The sequence below is a fragment of the Lipomyces chichibuensis genome (genome assembly GCF_038497645.1).
Source record: "Lipomyces chichibuensis strain CBS 12929 unplaced genomic scaffold V1513scaffold_11, whole genome shotgun sequence".
NCBI classification, from domain to species: Eukaryota; Fungi; Ascomycota; class Lipomycetes; order Lipomycetales; family Lipomycetaceae; genus Lipomyces; species Lipomyces chichibuensis.
The window spans coordinates 308,396-328,294 of NW_027117463.1; the positions used below are offsets into that span (position 1 = coordinate 308,396).

Consider the following 19,899-nt stretch of genomic DNA (forward strand, 5'->3'; position numbering starts at 1 on the left):
AGCCAGAAAAATAAATAATGGGATCCTGTCCGAGTACGAAAGTACACGCTAAGAACCCCGCCCAGGAGCGCCGGTACCAATTCCTGCCCACCTCAACTGCCAGTTGTTGCGTACCCTAACCTAACCCACAGCAAAAAAAAACGCTTAATGTCCCCGCGGCTTTGGTGGGCTACGATTTATTCCTGGTACCCAAGAACCTCAGCCTAATCCGGCTAGTCAGTAAGGTGGTGTTATGCCATCGCTCTCAACACTAACAACCGGATGATAAGTATAGAGCGAAAAGATTGGACGCATAATTGATTGATCCTTTCACCACGGCCTGTATGCGGCAGGAATCGTAATCAAATGTGTCATAATATCATCCTACGCTGAACTTATCCAATCGTTGGTACAGACAAATTCGTTCGAGTCGATTGAATCAAGCCGCGCGTGCATGTGACAAACTGACAATGTCATAATCGTTAATGTGAATGTTCTACGTGGGGAACAACTCAAAGCGTAAGCAGACAACTCTAAGGTCCGCCGCCCAGTAAGTAGTAATTGGACGGATAAGTCTCGTTGAATACGGAATGGCTTAATCTTGTTAAAGCCTCGGCATGCACGGAAGTCTTGAAAAGCGCAACAACTCGAATGCTCTGCTGCTGATAATCAAGGATTTACAGTTGTTGGTGCTTAAGTATTGTGGCGCTTGACTATCTAAAAATCACAACAATGACACAATCAATAAACCTACCATTGCGAAGCAAGGTCCACGGCTACACTACAAAATACTGCCACATCTGGGGTTTAGATCTATCTACCTTACATCAACCAACCTCACGGCCAGTCTCTCTTGTGGCCGCGTTGGGGCATCGACCTCTCAACGCTACGACTCTTCATTCATTGCGGACATGCTCTCGAGTCTTGCGACATACAGCCCACGTGCCTATGGTCGTCGTTATCGTACTCTTACAAAATGTTGACCTCACACACTCTCTCCCTCTTGCCGTTCGCCAAGGAAAGTTGCTTTGACACGGCACCGGTTAATATCGCCGCGTCTATCCGATTACCCGGCCGTATATGATCGGGTTTGGGCACGTGGTTTTGGAACTTACTTTACACACCGGGTAACCTGCGGAATCCGCTTGCTTGAAGATCATCATATTTTGTTTGCACTGCACGTTTGTATATGTGTATGTGACTTTATGCTAGTCGCCTCTGTACCCGCAACCCGAGATTCTAGCCGAATCGTTTCTACAGCAACAGGAATACATACCATGGGTCTCGGCATTCGGCCACTCACCACCAAGCTAATATAGAATAGAAGCGGCTTGAGCCTTGATAGCCCGCGCCGCCCAAAGCTGCCGATCTCGTCTGGTCGCATCGCATCGCCTTTATTGCTTTTTTTTTCCTTTCCTTAGTGTCGCGTCGCATTAGAAGATGAAGAAGAACGAATGCCCATGCCCTCGTTTTCTCCGTAATATTAATGTTATCCTGCAGGCTTGTCCGCTTTCTATCAGAGAAACAACCCCTCTTTTTTTCCCACGGAACCTTCCAATAGATATTGGCCATAGCGCACTCCTATTCTGTCATGTCAACACTCTGCCACACTACTTTGTACAAATTACGCAGATCTGTGGCCGCTGTGCAACTTACACCATGTTCACCATTATCGGTTAGTCGAAGCACTCCGAGGTCTACTTCATCTGCATTTCTCAAATCACTTATTTGACATCAGTTAGTGCTCTCAACTAACATATATTTTTGCAAAAGGACAAACGCGATCTTTTTGCCTAGGTACGTGACTACCTGAAGTCGTAAAGCCTTAGCTAAAGTCGACAAAATAATAGGGGTAGGGCTAATAATTGATAGACACCACGTGTCGCGGTGCGCAGATCTGGATATCTGGCTCTCCAATGAATTCGGCCCTAAACCTTCTTTCAAGGTCGCTTTTTGAACCCTGGCCCGGCTAAAAAATGAACACATCTTTTGCACTATTTTCACTGTCGGGTGAATGACCCAGAAATGAGAAACGTGGGGAATACCATTTTAGCACCAGAAAATACGAATTACTTGTTTATTGCTGCTAACAGTCACTGACAGCCAATCTTCGGCTGTGCTTAATGTTATTGTAGCTGCTTATCTTATGTCGAGCCTGTCATCCTAGGTCGAGTAGAGTCCTTTTGAATAGAGCTAGCCGAAGATGCAAAGTAAGATTCTTGACAGCCAGAGCGTAGCAAATTGAAACAGCACAATTGGCTGATATATCCTTGGCACTAGCGGCAGAAATTAGTATACAGCTTGTTCGATCCTCGACGCATCCGTAGCTTCGCTTCCGGCGGCGAGAAACTTCCGTTTCGGGGTAGTATATTTTGTATGATTCCGAAGCTTGCCGACAACGACATTTCCCAGTTTGCCCTTGATACCTTGCCAGCCTCAGCTTATTACTGAAAAAGTTGCACCGTCGTGATTTGCGAAAGCGTCCACTATGAGTCAATGAGCACTTGCCCACGAACGAATTCCGTCCCGAACGCGGATACCCGATAACATGAGATATGGTCGGCTATCTCGGAGCATAAGTTGGCTCAGCGATAGAGTTAATCTGGAAAAGCAAACCAACACTTCCCAGCCGGATCCGAAAACTTTACTCTTGTCGATAATTCTACCCGCAAGTAGCCAGTCTGACACCAGACACAGACAGACAAAGGACAGTGCGAATCAGCAAATAATGATTATTGCCAGCATGGCTCTAACCCGCTCTTGTAAAATGTAAATTAATGATATTTCTAAAAGGCTAGGGAAAATCAATAACAAATGCCTTGTTTATCCTCATGCATTACACGCAGGCTTGAACCAGCCTTCGTTCTCACGTTATACTGCATAGAAAGCTCAGACACTAGGAGCAGCCAGATGTACTCGTAAATCGATACATTATCTAGCATTCAAACAAACAGTACATGGATCCTAATATCTAATGTTTCAAATTCATGTAATTCATTCCCTCGGCAAGACCACCTGGTCCGTAAACACCACCCGGTGCCATCATCATTTGTTGTCTCCTATATTGTTCATCGTAGCCAGACCCGTCAGGAACGCCATATCCTTCGACATTTGGCGCCGAACCCGGCAGCGCGATCGGCGGTACAATCAATGGACCATACTTTTGTGTGCGCTCAGAAACTCCATAACGACCTCCTTTCTGAACATAAAGATCCCAAGCCATTGTTCCGTCTGGCTCCAGCGCGGCAATAGCGTAGTTTCGGCGCGGCAACAATTTTCGCAGATCAAGCTTGTCGCCATCGACGTCCCGCTCAAAAAACTCGATCATTTCTTCTCGCGTGTCAGTCTTCTCTTCCTTGCCGCCAATCTCAGGCAGGTAGATCTTATCGCGATTGTGCAACAATCGAATGACAGCTCCAGGAGGTGGAACATTGGAAATAGCGGAGCTAATGATCTGGTACATGAGCTGGTAATTGTCGGGATATGTAGGATTGAAGAAGCGACCCATGCCACAGCAATGAACGTCACCAGAGACAAACGTGATGCGGACACGATTCTCCCGTGCGATTTCTTGCAAATTTCGGACAAAATAAATTCGCTCCGTTTCGTGGCGCGCATGTGTCCAATGGTCAGCAAGGTCATCGAGCAAGTCTATCTCACCAAATCCAGAGACGAGAGATCCCATGACACCACTCTTTCCAAATGCCTTCTTAACACTCTCAAACCCCGTTTTGGCATGTTTCTCTGCGCCGATAACAGATGCAACTTTGCTGGTGGCTTTCCCGATAACGTTCCAGGCGCCGTTGATTGCACGCTTTGTATGCTTAACACCGGTGAGAATGTGCTCAACAGCTGTTAGTCGTGGATAGACAATTGGAACTGCGAGCATGAGAACAACATGACGAACAGAGGGCGGCATATTCTGGAGACGATGGAACAACTCTCGATGAGTTAGCTCTCCAATGATGCTATTCCTATGGCGTTCCGCACGCGTGTCGGGACCAAGAACAGCGCAGGTAGGACCCATGTACTTCAAGAAATGCCATCCGTTACCAGTAACTGTGAACAAATCAAACGGATCAGGACTGATTCGCAAAACCTCATCTGTCGTCTGATGCTGGAAGAGCAGGTAGAAATGAAAGGCAATGCGACCAATGTTCTTGAAGACTTGCGATTCTTGCATATACTCCGGATATGATCCATAACCGTCAAAGATATCGTGGTCATCAATTTGAAACACGTTTGGAATCTGAGACAAGCAGTCGCGAATACCAACACGATCAAAATGATTAGAATAGTAGAAAAAATATGCGAGGTTGATATCATGTTCGAGACGAGGGGTCCATTCGTAGTTTTTGCGATTCATTTTGCCTTTCGTTCGAAGCCAATCCTGAAGCGACGATATTTCCTTCCACATTCTGTCCGCATAAATTTGATCACCACCGCCGAGCATTGCATGCAATCCACCGATCTGATGGTGCTTAGTGAGAACATCTTCCCACAGATAGCCGATACCACCAAGTTCTGCTCGTTCATCTTCTTTGACCGACAATGAGAAATCCGCGCACGAGAATGCCATGAATTTCCACTCATTTTCTTGCATACCAGCGACAATAAACTTATACGTCAAAGTGTTTCCTTGATGCGTGATGGCGTACGTCCAGAATTGACCCGTGTTTCCTGGTAATTGCTTAAGGGCAATGTTATATCTGAAAAACCGGAAGTTCTCGAACTGATATATCTGACGTGCCTCGATTGCCCTGATTTGGCCAATGTCGTTTGTCGGATGAATTTGAAAGTACGGGGCGACCTTCGATCCAATAACTATCATCACGGACCCATACCAGGTTCCAGTGTCCAGGTCAAGATTTCCGTACCGCAGGTATGGACCGAAAAACATTCCGTTGGAAGGCACTGTACGATAGACGGTGTCAATATCGACAACTCCAAACTTTCCTGGTTGCGAGAAGTCTTCTGTCCTATTACCCAGTCCCGAGCCAAAACTTTGGCTCGGCGACAACGGCGCATCATGATTTGGTGGTTGCGGGAGCTGTGATCCGGACTTCAACGACGCAGTTGAAGCTGGCTGCGATGATGGAATTATGGGTTGGGATTGGATTGGTGGACCGCTGTCGTTATTGTACGGATCATACGAGGCGCTAGAGTGCATCTTATCAATTGGATACTCGTTCTGGCTGTATTGCTGTGCATGATCGTAATATCGCGACGGCTCGCGATTATCGTTCGAATATGTCGGCGCATGCGACTCCTGCGGAGCCGTGACGGAAAAGGACTGCGGAGCGTGGCAGTCTGAGTGTATTGGCGCGCCTGTGGGGTAAAGGCCCGATCCAGCGTAGACTCCGTGCTCCTGGTCGAAATTGCCCTGAATGCGGTTAGTCATGGTCTTTCAGATTAAATGCCAATACGTACAGGATTCGACTGAGCCATAACTCTGCCGTGAACGTCCGCCGTGGTCAGGGGCGAGTTTGGAGACTCAGCTGCTGGTGATTGCGTCAAACGAAATTATATTGCTTCGAACGAAATATGACACGGCACATATGCAAACTGTTGAAGCGAGTGTCAGTCGGCCTCCAAAGACCAACGCGTATTTGGTAACTGTTTAACTATTGTTCCTGAGCGGGGGTAACCAATTATACACTCTTGATCTGCGCAAAATTACGTCATAAAATTGTGGTTTTGGGCAAGCCGCTCAGTTCGTTCAGCTGTTGGCTGCAGGTTATCTTACGCGGCACTGAACTTGCACTCTGCATGCAAAGTAAACGTCAGCGAGTGACTACGTCACCTTCTATGCCCCAACTTAGAGACCAAGATTACCGCTCTCCGATCACCATTATATCAGTTCATTATCGAACCGCATTGCGAAACCTGGATAGCAATCACTCCAAACCTTTCGGTTTCGTCAGACGTTGTAATCAGCATGCAGTTAGTGTGATGTACCATCAATTGTATAGCTCTCGTCAACCCAATAATCCAAAATATTTATACATGGCAGCATGATATTATGAGGTCAACCGATACATTGCTTTCTTTCATAGTACTCGATGGCGACAACACTTCCCTTAGCAACACTAGGTGCCTTTACAACAATGTCGTCGCTTTCAAAAATATCAAACCCATTGTCGTCGAAACTTGCACCAGGCGAATCTAGAACTACACATTTGACAGGATAATTCGTGCTCACAGTGACAACACCATCGTGCCTGACCTCCGCGGTAACCTTGGTGCCGGGATTGAACGTCAAATACTTCAATGGCTGGGGCCAATCCGCCGCTCGTGCGATAACCGACCCTGACGTGTCTAGTAGACGTACATAAACTGCTGTATGACAATCTGTGGGAACCGATATACCAGTAAGAAATTGCGTAGACTGATTGGGCAGTAAATCAACGTTTTGCCTTGACTCAAAAACATTCCTGCCGGAGAAAACCTCGATAAAGTTTACAATCAACACTCCTTTAACAAGGGATAACGACGAATTAACGCCCCACACGTCAACTGCAAAATCTTTCTTGCCGTATAAATGCGCATGCTCACTTTTCGTTCCCAGACCCGTAATATGCATTCCCTCCTCCGCCATGTGGTTGCGATAGATTCCTAGAGTCAACTTTGCTGATTCCCTCTTGATCGCATAATAAGCCAACTTTGGCCGTCTATAGAAGTCGCAAATTGACCATGATATGGTAGGCCAGCAGTCATTCAACTGCCAAACCAGTGCACCAGCAATGTATTCCTTTCCTTTTCCTTTCCATTCTCTTCGCCAGCATCGGTATGCGTACGCGAGACATTCAGCTTGCATGAACTGAGTCGCATAGGTCCAGCTCTCGAGATCAATTGAGTCAATTTTAATATTCTCCATGACATACAGAGCCAATCGCCGCTCAAAGCCATCCGCTTTGTCGTGTTGACCAAGGACTTCAGACTGTGGATAAAGTTGAGATATATCAGTCACACAAGATTTGATGGTTTCGATTTTTGGGAAGGCTTGCATACCAAATTCCGAGATAAAGCGTCCAGCCAGATGACTCCAGTTCTGGTATTTCTCCTGCGTACCATGCCAAACATTCCATTGGTGGATGTCACCGACAGTCGGGTCACGCGTCGTCTCACAAGAATAAGGCGATCCCAAGTGATAATAGGTATTTGCACTAAACTCCTTGACGGCCGAAGGAAGAATCTTTTCGTAGTACTCGCGAGCAGGAAAGTCAGACTCGGCTAATCCTTCCTTCTGGTTCGGGTCCCACTTTAAATTTAGAGACTCCGCCACCTGATAGTCCTCATTGTTTCCAGCGTAAATTACGATTGAGCAATAGTTCCGGAGTCGCCTAACTTGTTGCTCAGCTTCGATTGTGACACTTTTTGCAAGCTCGGGTGTGTACGGATAAAGACCACATGCAAACATAAAGTCCTGCCAAACTAGTATGCCGAACTCATCGCATAGCTGATAAAATATATCTAGCTCATAAATTCCTCCACCCCATACACGTAGCATATCTTGATTGCCGTCAACAGCAAGCTTAATCCAGTTATTATAGTCTTGCTTAGTTAAAATGGTATGGAAACTGTGTGAGGGAATCCAATTTGATCCAGCCGCAAATATTGCAATGTTATTAACTTCGAAATAGAAACTAGTTCCTGGTTGGTCAACCAATGGGCTCTGTACTACTCGAGCACGGCGCAATCCAATCGAGTTAGAGAGCTTGTTGAGTTCACCATTCGAGGCAGTACACAGCTTTACCGTGAACTTGTAAAGTGGCTGAGATCCGTACTTGTGAGGATACCATAATTGCGGATTTTCGAGCGTAATTGTGACTTTCTGGGTTGGAGTAGAGTAACCGACAAATTCCGATTTTACTATCGATCCGTCTGGTGACATTACATCGACAAATGCGTGATGATATTTGCCGGAAGTTGACATGATGACGGTGGTGTAGGCGACGTCGAGTGCTTCTGGAATATCAACTAGTACCGAGAGATCAGTAACAGTGGCGTTATAAGTCTCCAACTTCACTTCTTTATAAGGCCCACACGTAACCAGAACTGGGCCTAGAAAGATATTAGAAGTGTCACGCTAGTTACTCTGATAAAATGCGCACCCCAGTCCCAGCCAAAGTGATACTGCGCCTTGCGAATATACAAACGACATGACTCTCCATTCCACAATGGCATTGGCTTATTCGCCCTTTCTAATTTTCGCGCTCTGAGAAGTGCAGAGTGAAAATATATTCGTAAGTAATTGTCACCTTCCTTCAACAAATCCTTGACCGGCACGCGATGTGAATGGAACATATTCTCCGTCTCAAGGACCTTCACATCGTTGAGATAAACTGTTGCAAATGTATCCAATCCTTCAAAGACCAGATCAGCGAATTTGCTGCCCGAAGCGAACTTAAACGTCGTCTGATACTCCCAATCAGCCTCTCCAACCCATTGAATTGTCTGCTCGTTGAAATCAAGAAAGGGTTCAAGAATCACTCCAGCGTCGACAAGATCCGGGTGAATCTGTGTCGTTGCACGAGAATGGGAGCATGCTGTCCATTTGTCCGTAACCAGCTCTTTGTGAGAGGAAGATTTGGCGCATTTCCAGGACCAATTGCTAAGTGCTGTCGAGGTTGCAGTAAACATAACGAACGGAATGCATGATCTCTGATAGAGTGGCCGTAGGACATTGGATTAGGTGCAGATGCCAACGAGTTCGGAGAGTCGTGACTAAGGTGCACAGTTGCAGCGTCGGATGACTGTTGGCTTACATTCAATGCTGATCATATGCAGCATGTTCAACTAAGGAATAGGGCATCGTGATCAACTAGGGGCGGATTTTGGTGACAGTCTGACACCAGACACAGACAGACAAAGGACTGAGCGAATCTGCAAATAATGATTATGCCAGCACGGCTCTACCCGCTCTTGTATATTAATGATCTGCCGAAAAATAATTTAAGTAGTAATTTTTAGAACCAATTTTATATTATACTTATACATAGAAGCATTAATATTATATTACACATTACGCTCATTCAAAATTAAACATTATAATGTCAGTAACGCACACGTCACTCTTTCGATGCTTGGCTCTACTAGACCCTCATTTCAACACCACGCCCATATAACATAAAGCATGTGAAAACCCCTGAAAACTCCTCCTCCCCTCTCTCCTTCACTCCAACCCAATAAACTTTTATCCTCCCTCACTCGACCTCATCTTCCCTCGGCGTGCTTAGGCGAACGAACTCTCTGTCGAGGTCGGACCATGTCGTGGCGTCGAACAGCAGTCGCCAATGCCCAAATCGGTCGGCGTCGGTGACGCACTTATCGAGGCCAAAGCGAGCAACGTTTCCTTGCGCGGGAACGAAGAAACCAGGTCACTCCCGAATGGTTTGAGTCGAAAACCGAACCGAGTGACCCAATTGCTAAGCTCTGCCTTTACAGCGACCTTCGTTGCCAGCCATGCATCTGTGACTTGTCGCGCACTGAAGCAAACTGGCTGCGGAAAGGAAACAAGAAGTCTTGGAAGAACTTTTCACGAGTCAAATCCGCTGGCAGGGCGACCTGGTCAGGCAACAAGGGGCCGTCTGTATCCACCGCTAGTACCCCAACCGAATTGAACACGTGCAGACAGTACTCTACCAGCGCGAGTCTCTCCTGCTGCAAGGCACTAAAGGTCTTCGACAACTTGCGGCGCTTCCAGAACCGCTCTTCGCCGTCATCGCCACGCCGCGCGCAGGCCAGGTCCAGCAACGGAGCAAGATTCATGTACGGAGTCATGATCTTGATGGTTCCAGCGGCCGTCTGCCTTAGCTTTCCCTGAAGCTCCTTGATGCCGTTGAGGAGCACAGCTTGACTAACCGATAATCCAGCCCTAACCCAAACCCCCTGAATACGACGCACCGTCAGTCTCCTTCCCGGTGGCCCTTCTTTGGTGACGGACATAGCTGCGAAGGGTAGATGTGACAGATTTCAGATGAGGTACTGCCACATCTCCCAGATCAACCCTCTCGTCCATCAGTGACTCAACGGCATCTGCATAATCGTTATCGTCGTATCGGAACATGAATTTCCTGATCGAGCCATCATGGCCCAACCCAAACCCAAACTCTTTTTTCTAGTGATATTCCAGGTTCTAGGTCCTGAACCATCACGTCCTCGTCAGCGGTCAGCAAGCGCACCTGGCTCAGCCGGTGTTCAGTCTATGAAGCCAAAAATGGCGATTCACAGCGTCTGGTTGTTCCGACCTCATTGGAATGTAGATGCTCTTCACTGAATTCTTCGCCCCACCTCGCGCTGGCATTCATGTCCCACGCTTGTTCAATATCGAGCCTGATGCTGCGTTGTCCAGCTCGACGGGAATCGGCAGTGCCAGCCGGTATCTATCCGAACTTGAACTCCTAATTCTTTGTTAACACTTAATATCTCTGCATATGCACCGTTAGCCTACAGACATCTTACCAAGTAGGACCAAGAACACAATACTCAAAAAGGCACTGGGAACCGCGTCCAATCTATCGGAGCCTAGGAGACTGGCGAAGGCATTTGGGTGGAAGGCACGCAAACTACCAGCCGCGGGATGCAGAGACTAGGGACATACAGTACAGACTCATAATAACGAGCAGCAGGATCTGAGGCGATGGTTTAGGGCTCATGGGAACAGGATGTGCCTTCAAGAGGATCTCAGTCCGTCACAGACTCCCCACTTGCAAGTTTGGTGTAGTACCTCACCAGAATGTTCCTCGCCCCGTTGATGTCTCGGTCACATTGAGGGCATCTAAACACTTTGCTACCGCCAACGTATCCGCAGGTCTTGCTTGTGTGGGCCTCGCTGACCAGCACAACACGGAACCAGGGGTACTCCCTTGCCTTGTTTAGAAGGCGTCGCCGGAGTCGGAAGTGAGACCAAGTGGCCATGGCTTTGCCGAATTCGTAACTCCAAAACACTACATCTACTGGGATTATGTTAAGGATCTAACAAGTTATGTGCGGTTAATGCATGCGGTTGGCATCTTCATCAATGTAGATTGCCAAATTCCCTTGCCGTGGGCCGACTATCGTTAGGGTTTATTGTGAAGCAGACCAGACCACGTGCATTACCATTGTTACCAAGCCATTGTGGGTGGCATTATCATAAACTGTGATTTATGTTAGCTTCAATTTTCAATTTCGAAAATGGTTCTATTTTCCAAGTTTATTTGTCTGATCACAATACCCGTCGAGCTAGCGCTATTCCTCCAGCTTGCAACTGCAAGCAATTCAACGAATGATACCGCACCTGAGGACAACTACGATTACTCAGAATCCTCCATCCAGGATATTGCTCCTCCTCCTCCAACGCTTGCTGTCAACAGTGCTGATGCTGACGATGACGAATTTAGCTTTAACTCAATAGTTCTAGATGGCGAAGAGTATCCCAAATTTTTCATTCGCGCTCGCTCCCTTCGCGATCGATACATCGTTGTGTTCAAAGAAAACGCAACCGCAGAACAAATTGCCACACATTACACTTGGATGAACCGCGAAATTTCCGTTACTGGACATAAGTTTCGTCAACGCATCTTTCGTCGGTTTGATAAAGTTCTCCATGCGTATGCTGGTCGTTTCGTTAGGCCATTTGCGTTCATGATTGCGATGCGGCCCGAGGTTGACTTTGTTGAATCTGACATTGTCATGCATATGAGCGATGTTCAGTACGACGCGGGCTATAACCTTGCACGACTATCGCATAGAAAAAGGGTGACTGGTAAAAATGACAATGTTTTCATGTACGATGAGAATCCAGGATTAGGCGTCACTGTTTATGTCCTCGATACAGGTATTATGGTGGACCACGAAGAGTTTCAGCCAGACCGCGCCACTTTCGTCAACTTAGTTCTGCTTTCGTCACCAAAGGATCGTGCTGGCCACGGTACTCATGTCGCGGGTACCGCGGTCGGTAATACTTTCGGCGTGGCCAAAAGCGCTAACGTAGTCGGGGTCAAGGTGCTAAATGACCTAGGCAGTGGGAGCGCGTCCACTATCATATCTGGACTCCAGTACGTCGCAGACAAACATGCTGATAATGGCGGCCCGAGTGTGATTAATATGAGCTTGGTGAGAGATATCAACGCATTGTACAAATATGCCCCCCTAACACTACCCCAGGGAGGATCTTTTAGTCAGTCGCTTAATAAGGCGGTAAGGAATACAATCAGTCAAGGTATCCATGTTGTGACCGCTGCGGGCAATAATCGAGGGGGGAATGCGTGCAACATATCACCGGCCAGTGATCCCTCTGTAATGACTGTAGCAGCTAGTGATGAGCAAGACGGTGTTGCAGCATTTTCGAATGTCGGTCCTTGCGTTGATGTCTTTGCGTGCGATATTGCCTCCAATGTTTTCAAACCTTCTGCTACATCTACTAACTTTCTTAGACCCGGTGCGAATATTCGGTCGTCATGGATTAACCACCGTGGATCTTCAAGGACGTTGTCTGGAACGTCAATGTCAGCCCCTCTTGTATCAGGTTTGACCGCATACCTTGTCGCCAAGGATCCAGGCGCATCGGTTGCCGACATTCAAGAGCAGATCAGAGATTTAGCGACCAGGAATTTGCTTGATGGAATTCCCGAATCTCCTGCTGGTACACCAAATTTGATTGCATTCAATGGATATCAATCAACTTCTGATGAAGACGTTCAAGAAGAGGAATAGGAACTTCATGAGTTGTCAGATGTTGGTTTTCTGCTTGTTCTGCCCTCACTGTTTTTCTGGCTTACTCCTAGGTCTTATGTGTGTTTGGTAAAATACATAATAATTTACACTTTCTTCATCTTTCCACTATATGTACACCTCAGCCTGATGCTAAATACTGAATTTGTGAACCAATCATAATCCGAACAAGCCGTGCAAAATGTGACATTGCAAAATATAACTAATGACGCAAGAAAATATACAACAATTGGTCTAGACATTGAAATACAGCCACACGGCATCACTCGATATCTCTGACATCGCTTGACGCAAATCATTGTTATACCGTAGGAACGGCGCCACAGATTCCAGAATCGAGTTGAATGTCTCTTCCTTTAGGCGCGTATGCCTCACGATCGTACAAATGCAGGCAGTTGCCGCGTTATATAATTGTGCTGGCCTTGAAAATCTCCCCTCGCGTTCTCGCGGAAGCTCGCGCGGAAGAAGCGACCGTATGGTCGGCCACACTTGCTCAATACGACTTGACATAAAGTCACCAGAGTACTTGGAATAGTCTGATATGACACCCAGTGCTGCTACAATGATATGAAACTCGGGATCTGAAAGTCTGTGAACAATGGGCGGCCACGTGTCATTGATAAGTGGAAGCAGCTCTTTTTCGCTTGTTGCCAGAATTGGCATGCCGGTGTGAAGAAGATCGAGGAGTTGATAGCGCAACGACGACGATTCGTGCGACAGATAATATTTCGTGAGATTGGCAATGCGCTTGACAATTATGTACCATGGCTTCGGGACCGGCGAAGTCCAAGGTTCAGGGGTCTCTGGCGGATGCGCGTCTCCCTCTGCAAGTTCTCTGTCAAGTTCATCTTTTTCAGAAGCTTCCTTTTCATTTGATTTAAGACCGGAGCCGTCCTCGTCCTTCTCCTCTAGCAACCGCTTCTCTTTTTCGCCAAGAACAAACTCAGGCTTTCTTTGAATGTCTGCCAATAGAGTTTCCAGATCCCATATTCCTGGCCGTTTGCTGCGCGACTTATTTTCTATCGACAATGTAGCTGTCAAATACGAAATTGACGTTTCCTCAACCACTGCCTTCAGTACCTCGAAAAATCCTTCCACCAATCGAAAATAACCATGGTAATTGTCCAGCAGTTGAAAAATAGATGCAATAATATCATCTAAATACGGAATTGATGACGAACCGGCAAGTTTGATCAAGACGGAAAGAATTTTTGGCGTTCGTGGCGATATATCCAGCGTGTGTATTCTGAGAGAAATACTGTCCAAGACATAATCGACATTATCGACAAGTAATTCGCTCATTGAGCGGTAGTGGGTGGCCATGGCGATATTGTTCAAAGCTATGTATGCATGCTGCCGAATTTGTGCCGACCTGGATGCAATCAGGTTTAACACCGGATACAAAATATCCATCAGTGAAAGCTTGAAGTCTACCGCCATGATCTCGGCTGACAATGACAAAGCTTCCAACGATACCAGGACCACGGACGTGTCTGCTGGCGATATATCGTCATTGTCCATATAAGCCTGAATCAGCGACAATGAAGTGTCGTTCAAATTTTCGGCTGACTGTGACAGCAACTGCCGAGTGGAATCATCTTCAAATATCTCAAGTGATTTCCGCACGCCATTGACCATATGAACATACATCCAATAAGCGACCTGCTGGTCCTGTAAGCTGTTCTCAGAGTCCGACGCAATTCGAATGCAATCACTAAGAATTTTGCGGCCATTTGTCGATATGCCGACATTCTCAAGAATCTGCTCTAAATACTCAGTTGCGTTGGACCCTATTATGCGTTGAATGTCGAGAGATGGAAATGCCATTCGACCGTCTTCGAGTCTGGATATCTCTATCAAGGCCCCATGTTGAAGTGCCACAATGTCCGAGGAGGTAATAACGTCTGAGGCGACAATTTTCGGGGTGTCGGAGGCAGTCAGCGGTACCGCGCTCAGGAAGTTGGATACAAAAGACTCCTGCAGGAACGCCATATCAAGATCCCAATCAATTAGTAGATCGATTCCAACCTTGAGCTCCAGTAGTAAGGCTGTCTTTCTGGGCTCATCTTGCATTGAAAGTGTACGTTGCAGTCCATTCATCCAACTGTAAACGCCCTCCTTCACCAGATCAATGACCTCTTCGTTGTCCCTACCAAAATTGCGAATAAAGTCAAACGACTCAAAGCTCACATCGTAGTCGGAGTCACTGGAAAGAAATATAAGCGTAATTAGAAATACACTGCGGCAGTTCTCCAGCGCTTTGAAGCAAGTTTGTAACAGTCGCGCACAGAAATTTCTGACCTCCATGCGCACCTCTGGACGCTGGTGTGTGCGCAGTCGTGTAACTGGATCCAGAGCTAGCTTCACTTGATGTCTCGTGGCTTCTATCCAGGCTTTGGATCTCAAGCTCTTCACGCGGACCCGTTCGTTGTTGCCGCTACTATTACTTTCCTCCTCGCCGCTGATATGTCGTGACATTGCAACCGAACTCGATTCTGCCATCGCAGCTGAAGAATCTGAAATAGATTCACTGCCATCGGTGTCCCGGATATAATCTAGGTCAGCATCCGGGACCGTATGCGCAAGGAGCAATGCTAGTAATTCCACGCACTTGGCGAGAACCTTGAAATGTGCCCTCTTAATCGAAGGAGTAATAATTCGACATAGCGTCGACGATACGCCAGGCAAAAAGGTTGCAATAATATCCCCATTCCCAATGACCGAAATCAACAAGATGCGCAAGCAATCTGCAGCCGCCAACTCGCAATCCACATCATCACTGTCCATCAGTATTTTTACCACGACGGCAATAGTATGTGCCAAAGTGGGGATAATATCGCCATCTTTAAACACGTCTCGAAGACCTTTCGACACTGACGCGGCTTTGAAGAGTTGCAACAACGCCCGCGAGCCAGCTCTTTTCGTTTCATCCGAGACCGATTTCGTGCTTCGGGTGGGGTCCGACGCTGTTCCGTCATCAATGAAGAAGGTGATGAGAATGCACATCTGTTTACCGAGTTCAGGATTGAGGTTCTTGCCCCACGTATTGCGTATAAGCAGTTCGAGATTCTGTAGCACAAGTTCCGTCGTCCGATCGTCTAACTTCTCGCCAAGCCGCAGCAAATGTGACAAAGGAAAAAAAACGTAGTCTCCCAATTGTGCACTGTATACCTCAGGCGGAATGGTATTGAGTGTATGTGCCAAATCCTCGAGACCGTTGACGATCTTGAATCTGTTCTCCGCATTCGCGTCTCGTGTTAAAGTCAGTGCCAACTGCGACAGCGGTACGCAAATTGTCTTGAGCTACATAATAGCATAGAATTAATAAGTGCACCTTGTTTGAATCGGTCGTATGCGTACCCGTTGGAATACATCGCTTCGCGCCTTCTCAGGATCAATCCCGTCATGTGCCTCTCCGTCACTGGAGGCCATCTCGATACTCGTCTTATTGGGGTCTATGCATCCGTCTCGAGTCTAGTAAACGATAGGAGCTGACAGATATTTGATATCTGCACCGCCCACACTAACTGTATCGGGCGGTGGTTCGCAGGATCAATGGAAAATCTCAGAATTGCGGGGTACGTGTTTGATCACCGAGCCCGAGCAGACTCGAAGACATAGGGGGGGCTATAATACCCTAACCCTATGTGCTTTAGGATCTCTTCCCATCATTTCATTATTTAAATCAAACTGCTAACATAGAACAGTCTGACCGCCAACTTTGCTGAATTTAATAAACTGAAGCCAGGCGTAAGAAGCCGTTTGCCAGTTATTGACTTAACGATGGAGCATGTCAAGGTGCTGATCCAGTTCGTGGCACGGTCATTCTACGAGACCCGGCATATTATAATTCTTGATGCTCTATTACGGCATAATGTGTGAGTAAGTTGTACCGTCTATGTGAACGGGATGGCTGACGTGCGGTCAGAGTATCTGACGACGATTTGCCGCAGATGGTTGGAATCCAGAAAAAGGAGTTGCATAAACTATGCGCTAAACTCCGCGATGATCGATTATTGAAAGTGTAAGAATTGTGGGTACAAGGAGATTGATTGAGAGTCTCACACTGGTCTGTCAGACACACGAGATCAGAACCGAAAGAGGGCCAACAGCGACCTGTGCAGCGGACGTACTACTATATACAGTATCGTGAAGCTGTCGATGCGATCAAGTGGAGGATACACAAACTTGGCGAAACATTCAATGATAAAATGCGAAATGTAAGATAGTCATTGCTATTTTGGTCAAACCGATCTAATTCTCGAGTAGGATGTCGACAGACAAGGATATGTGTGCCCGCTTTGCAAACGACGGTACTCTGCTATAGATGTGCTCCCATTACAGGCTCCAGATCTGTCAGGCTTTGTTTGCGAGGATTGCGGTAGCATTTTACAAGACGACGACGATAGCGATGAACTGCGAATCAGCCAGGAGCGACTTGCTCGCCTCATGTCTCAAATTCGACGGATTATTGATACTCTGAAGAAGATCGATGATACTTTTATACCTGAGTACGTGATTAAACTCTATGTTAACAGATTTTGTCGTTAACGTCTGTCATAGTAATGACTTCGACACATCGCTCAAGGTCGCTATTCCCACGTCGATCGAGATAGGGGATACACATGACAAGCTCACGTACGCCTCAAGAGGCATCAATAGTAGTACGCTGTCGATCGAAGTCGACTTATCTGGAGATAAAATCAATGGTGTTGCGACTCAGGATAAACTCGAAAAAGCACAACAAAATGCTTTACCTGTATGGTACCAAAAAAGTACGATTGGTATTGAGAAGTCTGTTATAGATCAGCAGGACGAGGCATCGGTTCAGTATGCTCGCGAAAACGAACCAATAATTAAACGGGAAGGCGCAGTTAAGGAAGAGCCTGCGCCGACAATTGTAGAGACTACTAGAGCCGATGCTGGCTTGGACGACGCCGCGCCTGAAGACGTTATTGCAGCTTACTACAAGAGTCTACAAAACGGCGAAGACGAAGAAGAAGATGATGACGACGACGATGAAGAGGAGGAGGAGGATGAAGACGATGACGAGTTTGGTGAGATGGAAACATTTTGAACTATACATCAACATTCAATCGAGATACTGCATCCAATTGTATATAGCATTTTGTTTTCTTGTACCATATGTAATTTCATTGTCGATCTTGTAATAATCTAACCAAACAAAGACTTTTCAAAAAAAAGAGTCTAATTGACACGCCATAAATCCCTCCTAACAATATACGTCATAGGTATTTGGGATGATAATCAGCCCGCCGCTTCTTGTAAATGAGATATCCTATCGCAAGACCGGCCTGTATTGCAATGAAGACAAATGCAGCTGCCCAGATACTGGGTCCACCCTTCTTAACAGCGTCGTGGATGGTGACAGGTATGGTACCTATTAGTGAGGATGTATGTTCCCGAATTACACGGTCGACCGCGTCTAATTTCTCTGTTAAACGCGTAATTTCGGCAGCAATGTTCTGCTTTGTACTCTCATGCATGTTTGCCGTCGCCCCATGGAATTGGGCTTCTGTTCTACTGACGACCGACTCAATCCGGCCAAGTCTTTGGTCCAAGCGTTCCAGCAGTGGCTTCAGACTATGCAGAGACTCGACCTCGTCGCTCAATGAGTTAATCTTTTCCACGTTTGACTCGGCTGTCCTTTGCAGAGCTAGTAGACGATCGGACTGAACCAAAATTAGCTGGCAAATTTCAGTGATACCTTGAGCATACACTCACAAGTTCCTTGATTGTCTCGGCACTTTTTTCATCGTGATCTGGACGTTTTTCTCGTGTTGGCTGTTGATCTGATCGGGTTGGTAGCGTGGGACGCGGGTTGCTCTGAGCGACACCAGATCCAGTAGTCTTGAAACTGAAAAGTTCAAAACTATCTGGGTTATCATATGATGCTGCAGAAACACCGAGATAGTAGTTAGGCGGTAAGGCGATTTTGTTAGTTTCGAAGCACAGTCGGCCATCTACCTCGACCTGTGGGCCAAATCAATACCAATCTAAGAAGTCAAGATCGGACATCGACTTACTTGCAGTAGGCGAGGTCCAACAGTGAGCCGGAGGCTGACCATCGAGCCAGTATTTCTGTAGCGCAGTAGACACTGGGCAAATGCCTGGGTCTGTGGCTCGGGCAGAGTAGCGTAGTTAATTGTTCCGTCGTTCAGATGGCCACGGACGTTGCCTTGACCGCCCATCGAATCGATGAAAATACCGAGGCCGTCCCAGAAATCTCTTGATCCGTAGATGGGACCCTGTTCCTTCTGTGCAGTATACCAAATTGCGAGACCGCCGCCTGGTCGTTCTCCACCTGACGCCCTGAAGGTCAATTCCGTAACCCATGTCGCGTATGAATTAGTGTTGAGTGTCCAAATCGCACCACTCTGTCCTTTCTCTCCGGGAGCTGTAAGAAATACTCGATCAGCCTCGACTGTGACTGCGCCGAGCTTGTCCCATTCTTCTATTGTCAGTGCCAGTTGCAGCCAAATCGCAGAATCGATAATTACCTGGAATTGTATTTTTATCGCGTGATATAGGTGTACCGAGGGACAGCGATGGATTAGGTGGCTGATCCGTCGCTACAACGGGCACGCAGGTCCCCAGTAGTGCAATAACACCGAGGACTCCGTAGTATAACGGCGAGCCACGCATTTATCTGGAGCAGGTAATGAAGATATCCAATGTTGGTTATGAGTCGAAGAATAATTAAGGGATGTTTGATTCTAATTGATCAAAACTCGACCGGGTAGCTCAGCTGTAGAACCCTACGCCCTAACTCCTGTGAAGTAGATAAATGCGGCGGACATGGCGTTGTTTCGTTCACCTACATAATTATTTATTCACTGCTAAAAGCAGAGCGTCGGATATTGAATAGCTGCTGGCAGACAGTCTAGAGGCACTCTAGAGGCACTCTAGTAAGCTGGTGGTAGCGTTCCGTCTATGTATTTATTGCTGCGTATTCTCCCATTTCCGTTGTGCTGGACGATCTGCGCCGGTCGACCTCGGAATTCGAAGATTGACGAGCTACGAGATAAAATTGAGCAAACCACGCGACAATGATAGTCTGCTGAGCAGCCGACCAGCAGACTCAGGCACCTTCACATGCCTAAAAAACGACAATGACGCTCATTGATTTCCCACACATTCCAATTATATTAGATCTGCGGTAATGGGTTCAATTGTCGTCTG

The 19,899-nt window shown here is 46.9% G+C and overlaps 7 protein-coding genes across 7 annotated transcripts; 2 read left to right on the plus strand and 5 right to left on the minus strand.

Annotated features, from left to right (window-relative positions):
- Nucleotides 1-2,742: 2,742 nt before the first annotated feature.
- Nucleotides 2,743-5,737, minus strand: V1513DRAFT_442969 (uncharacterized protein). The gene is made up of 2 exons (XM_066897740.1): nt 5,410-5,737; nt 2,743-5,362 (listed from the first exon to the last, which is right to left on the minus strand). The coding sequence occupies exons 1-2, from the start codon at nt 5,425-5,427 to the stop codon at nt 2,951-2,953; spliced, it is 2,430 nt and encodes an 809-aa protein (XP_066754216.1). The 5' UTR covers nt 5,428-5,737; the 3' UTR covers nt 2,743-2,950.
- Nucleotides 5,738-5,761: 24 nt separating this feature from the next.
- V1513DRAFT_442972 (glycoside hydrolase superfamily) lies at nt 5,762-8,882 on the minus strand. Its single transcript, XM_066897741.1, has 2 exons — nt 8,094-8,882; nt 5,762-8,043 (listed from the first exon to the last, which is right to left on the minus strand). Exons 1-2 carry the CDS (start codon nt 8,620-8,622, stop codon nt 6,008-6,010), a joined length of 2,565 nt encoding a protein of 854 aa, XP_066754217.1. The 5' UTR covers nt 8,623-8,882; the 3' UTR covers nt 5,762-6,007.
- Nucleotides 8,883-9,420: 538 nt separating this feature from the next.
- On the minus strand, nt 9,421-9,927 carry V1513DRAFT_424724 (uncharacterized protein; the record flags this gene model as incomplete). Its single annotated transcript, XM_066896091.1, has 1 exon — nt 9,421-9,927. One exon carries the CDS (start codon nt 9,925-9,927, stop codon nt 9,421-9,423), a length of 507 nt encoding a protein of 168 aa, XP_066754218.1.
- Nucleotides 9,928-11,099: 1,172 nt separating this feature from the next.
- Nucleotides 11,100-12,792, plus strand: V1513DRAFT_442979 (peptidase S8/S53 domain-containing protein). Its single transcript, XM_066897742.1, has 2 exons — nt 11,100-12,078; nt 12,130-12,792. The coding sequence occupies exons 1-2, from the start codon at nt 11,158-11,160 to the stop codon at nt 12,676-12,678; spliced, it is 1,470 nt and encodes a 489-aa protein (XP_066754219.1). The 5' UTR covers nt 11,100-11,157; the 3' UTR covers nt 12,679-12,792.
- V1513DRAFT_484382 (armadillo-type protein) lies at nt 12,758-16,346 on the minus strand. Its single transcript, XM_066900442.1, has 2 exons — nt 16,057-16,346; nt 12,758-15,999 (listed from the first exon to the last, which is right to left on the minus strand). The coding sequence occupies exons 1-2, from the start codon at nt 16,126-16,128 to the stop codon at nt 12,931-12,933; spliced, it is 3,141 nt and encodes a 1,046-aa protein (XP_066754220.1). The 5' UTR covers nt 16,129-16,346; the 3' UTR covers nt 12,758-12,930.
- A 41-nt stretch (nt 16,347-16,387) lies between these two features.
- Nucleotides 16,388-17,885, plus strand: V1513DRAFT_442983 (TFIIE alpha subunit-domain-containing protein). The gene is made up of 5 exons (XM_066897743.1): nt 16,388-16,574; nt 16,625-16,720; nt 16,775-16,916; nt 16,966-17,207; nt 17,260-17,885. The coding sequence occupies exons 1-5, from the start codon at nt 16,480-16,482 to the stop codon at nt 17,771-17,773; spliced, it is 1,089 nt and encodes a 362-aa protein (XP_066754221.1). The 5' UTR covers nt 16,388-16,479; the 3' UTR covers nt 17,774-17,885.
- V1513DRAFT_478772 (concanavalin A-like lectin/glucanase domain-containing protein) lies at nt 17,764-19,400 on the minus strand. Its single transcript, XM_066900283.1, has 4 exons — nt 19,218-19,400; nt 18,744-19,168; nt 18,436-18,690; nt 17,764-18,389 (listed from the first exon to the last, which is right to left on the minus strand). Exons 1-4 carry the CDS (start codon nt 19,360-19,362, stop codon nt 17,943-17,945), a joined length of 1,272 nt encoding a protein of 423 aa, XP_066754222.1. The 5' UTR covers nt 19,363-19,400; the 3' UTR covers nt 17,764-17,942.
- Nucleotides 19,401-19,899: the final 499 nt, after the last annotated feature.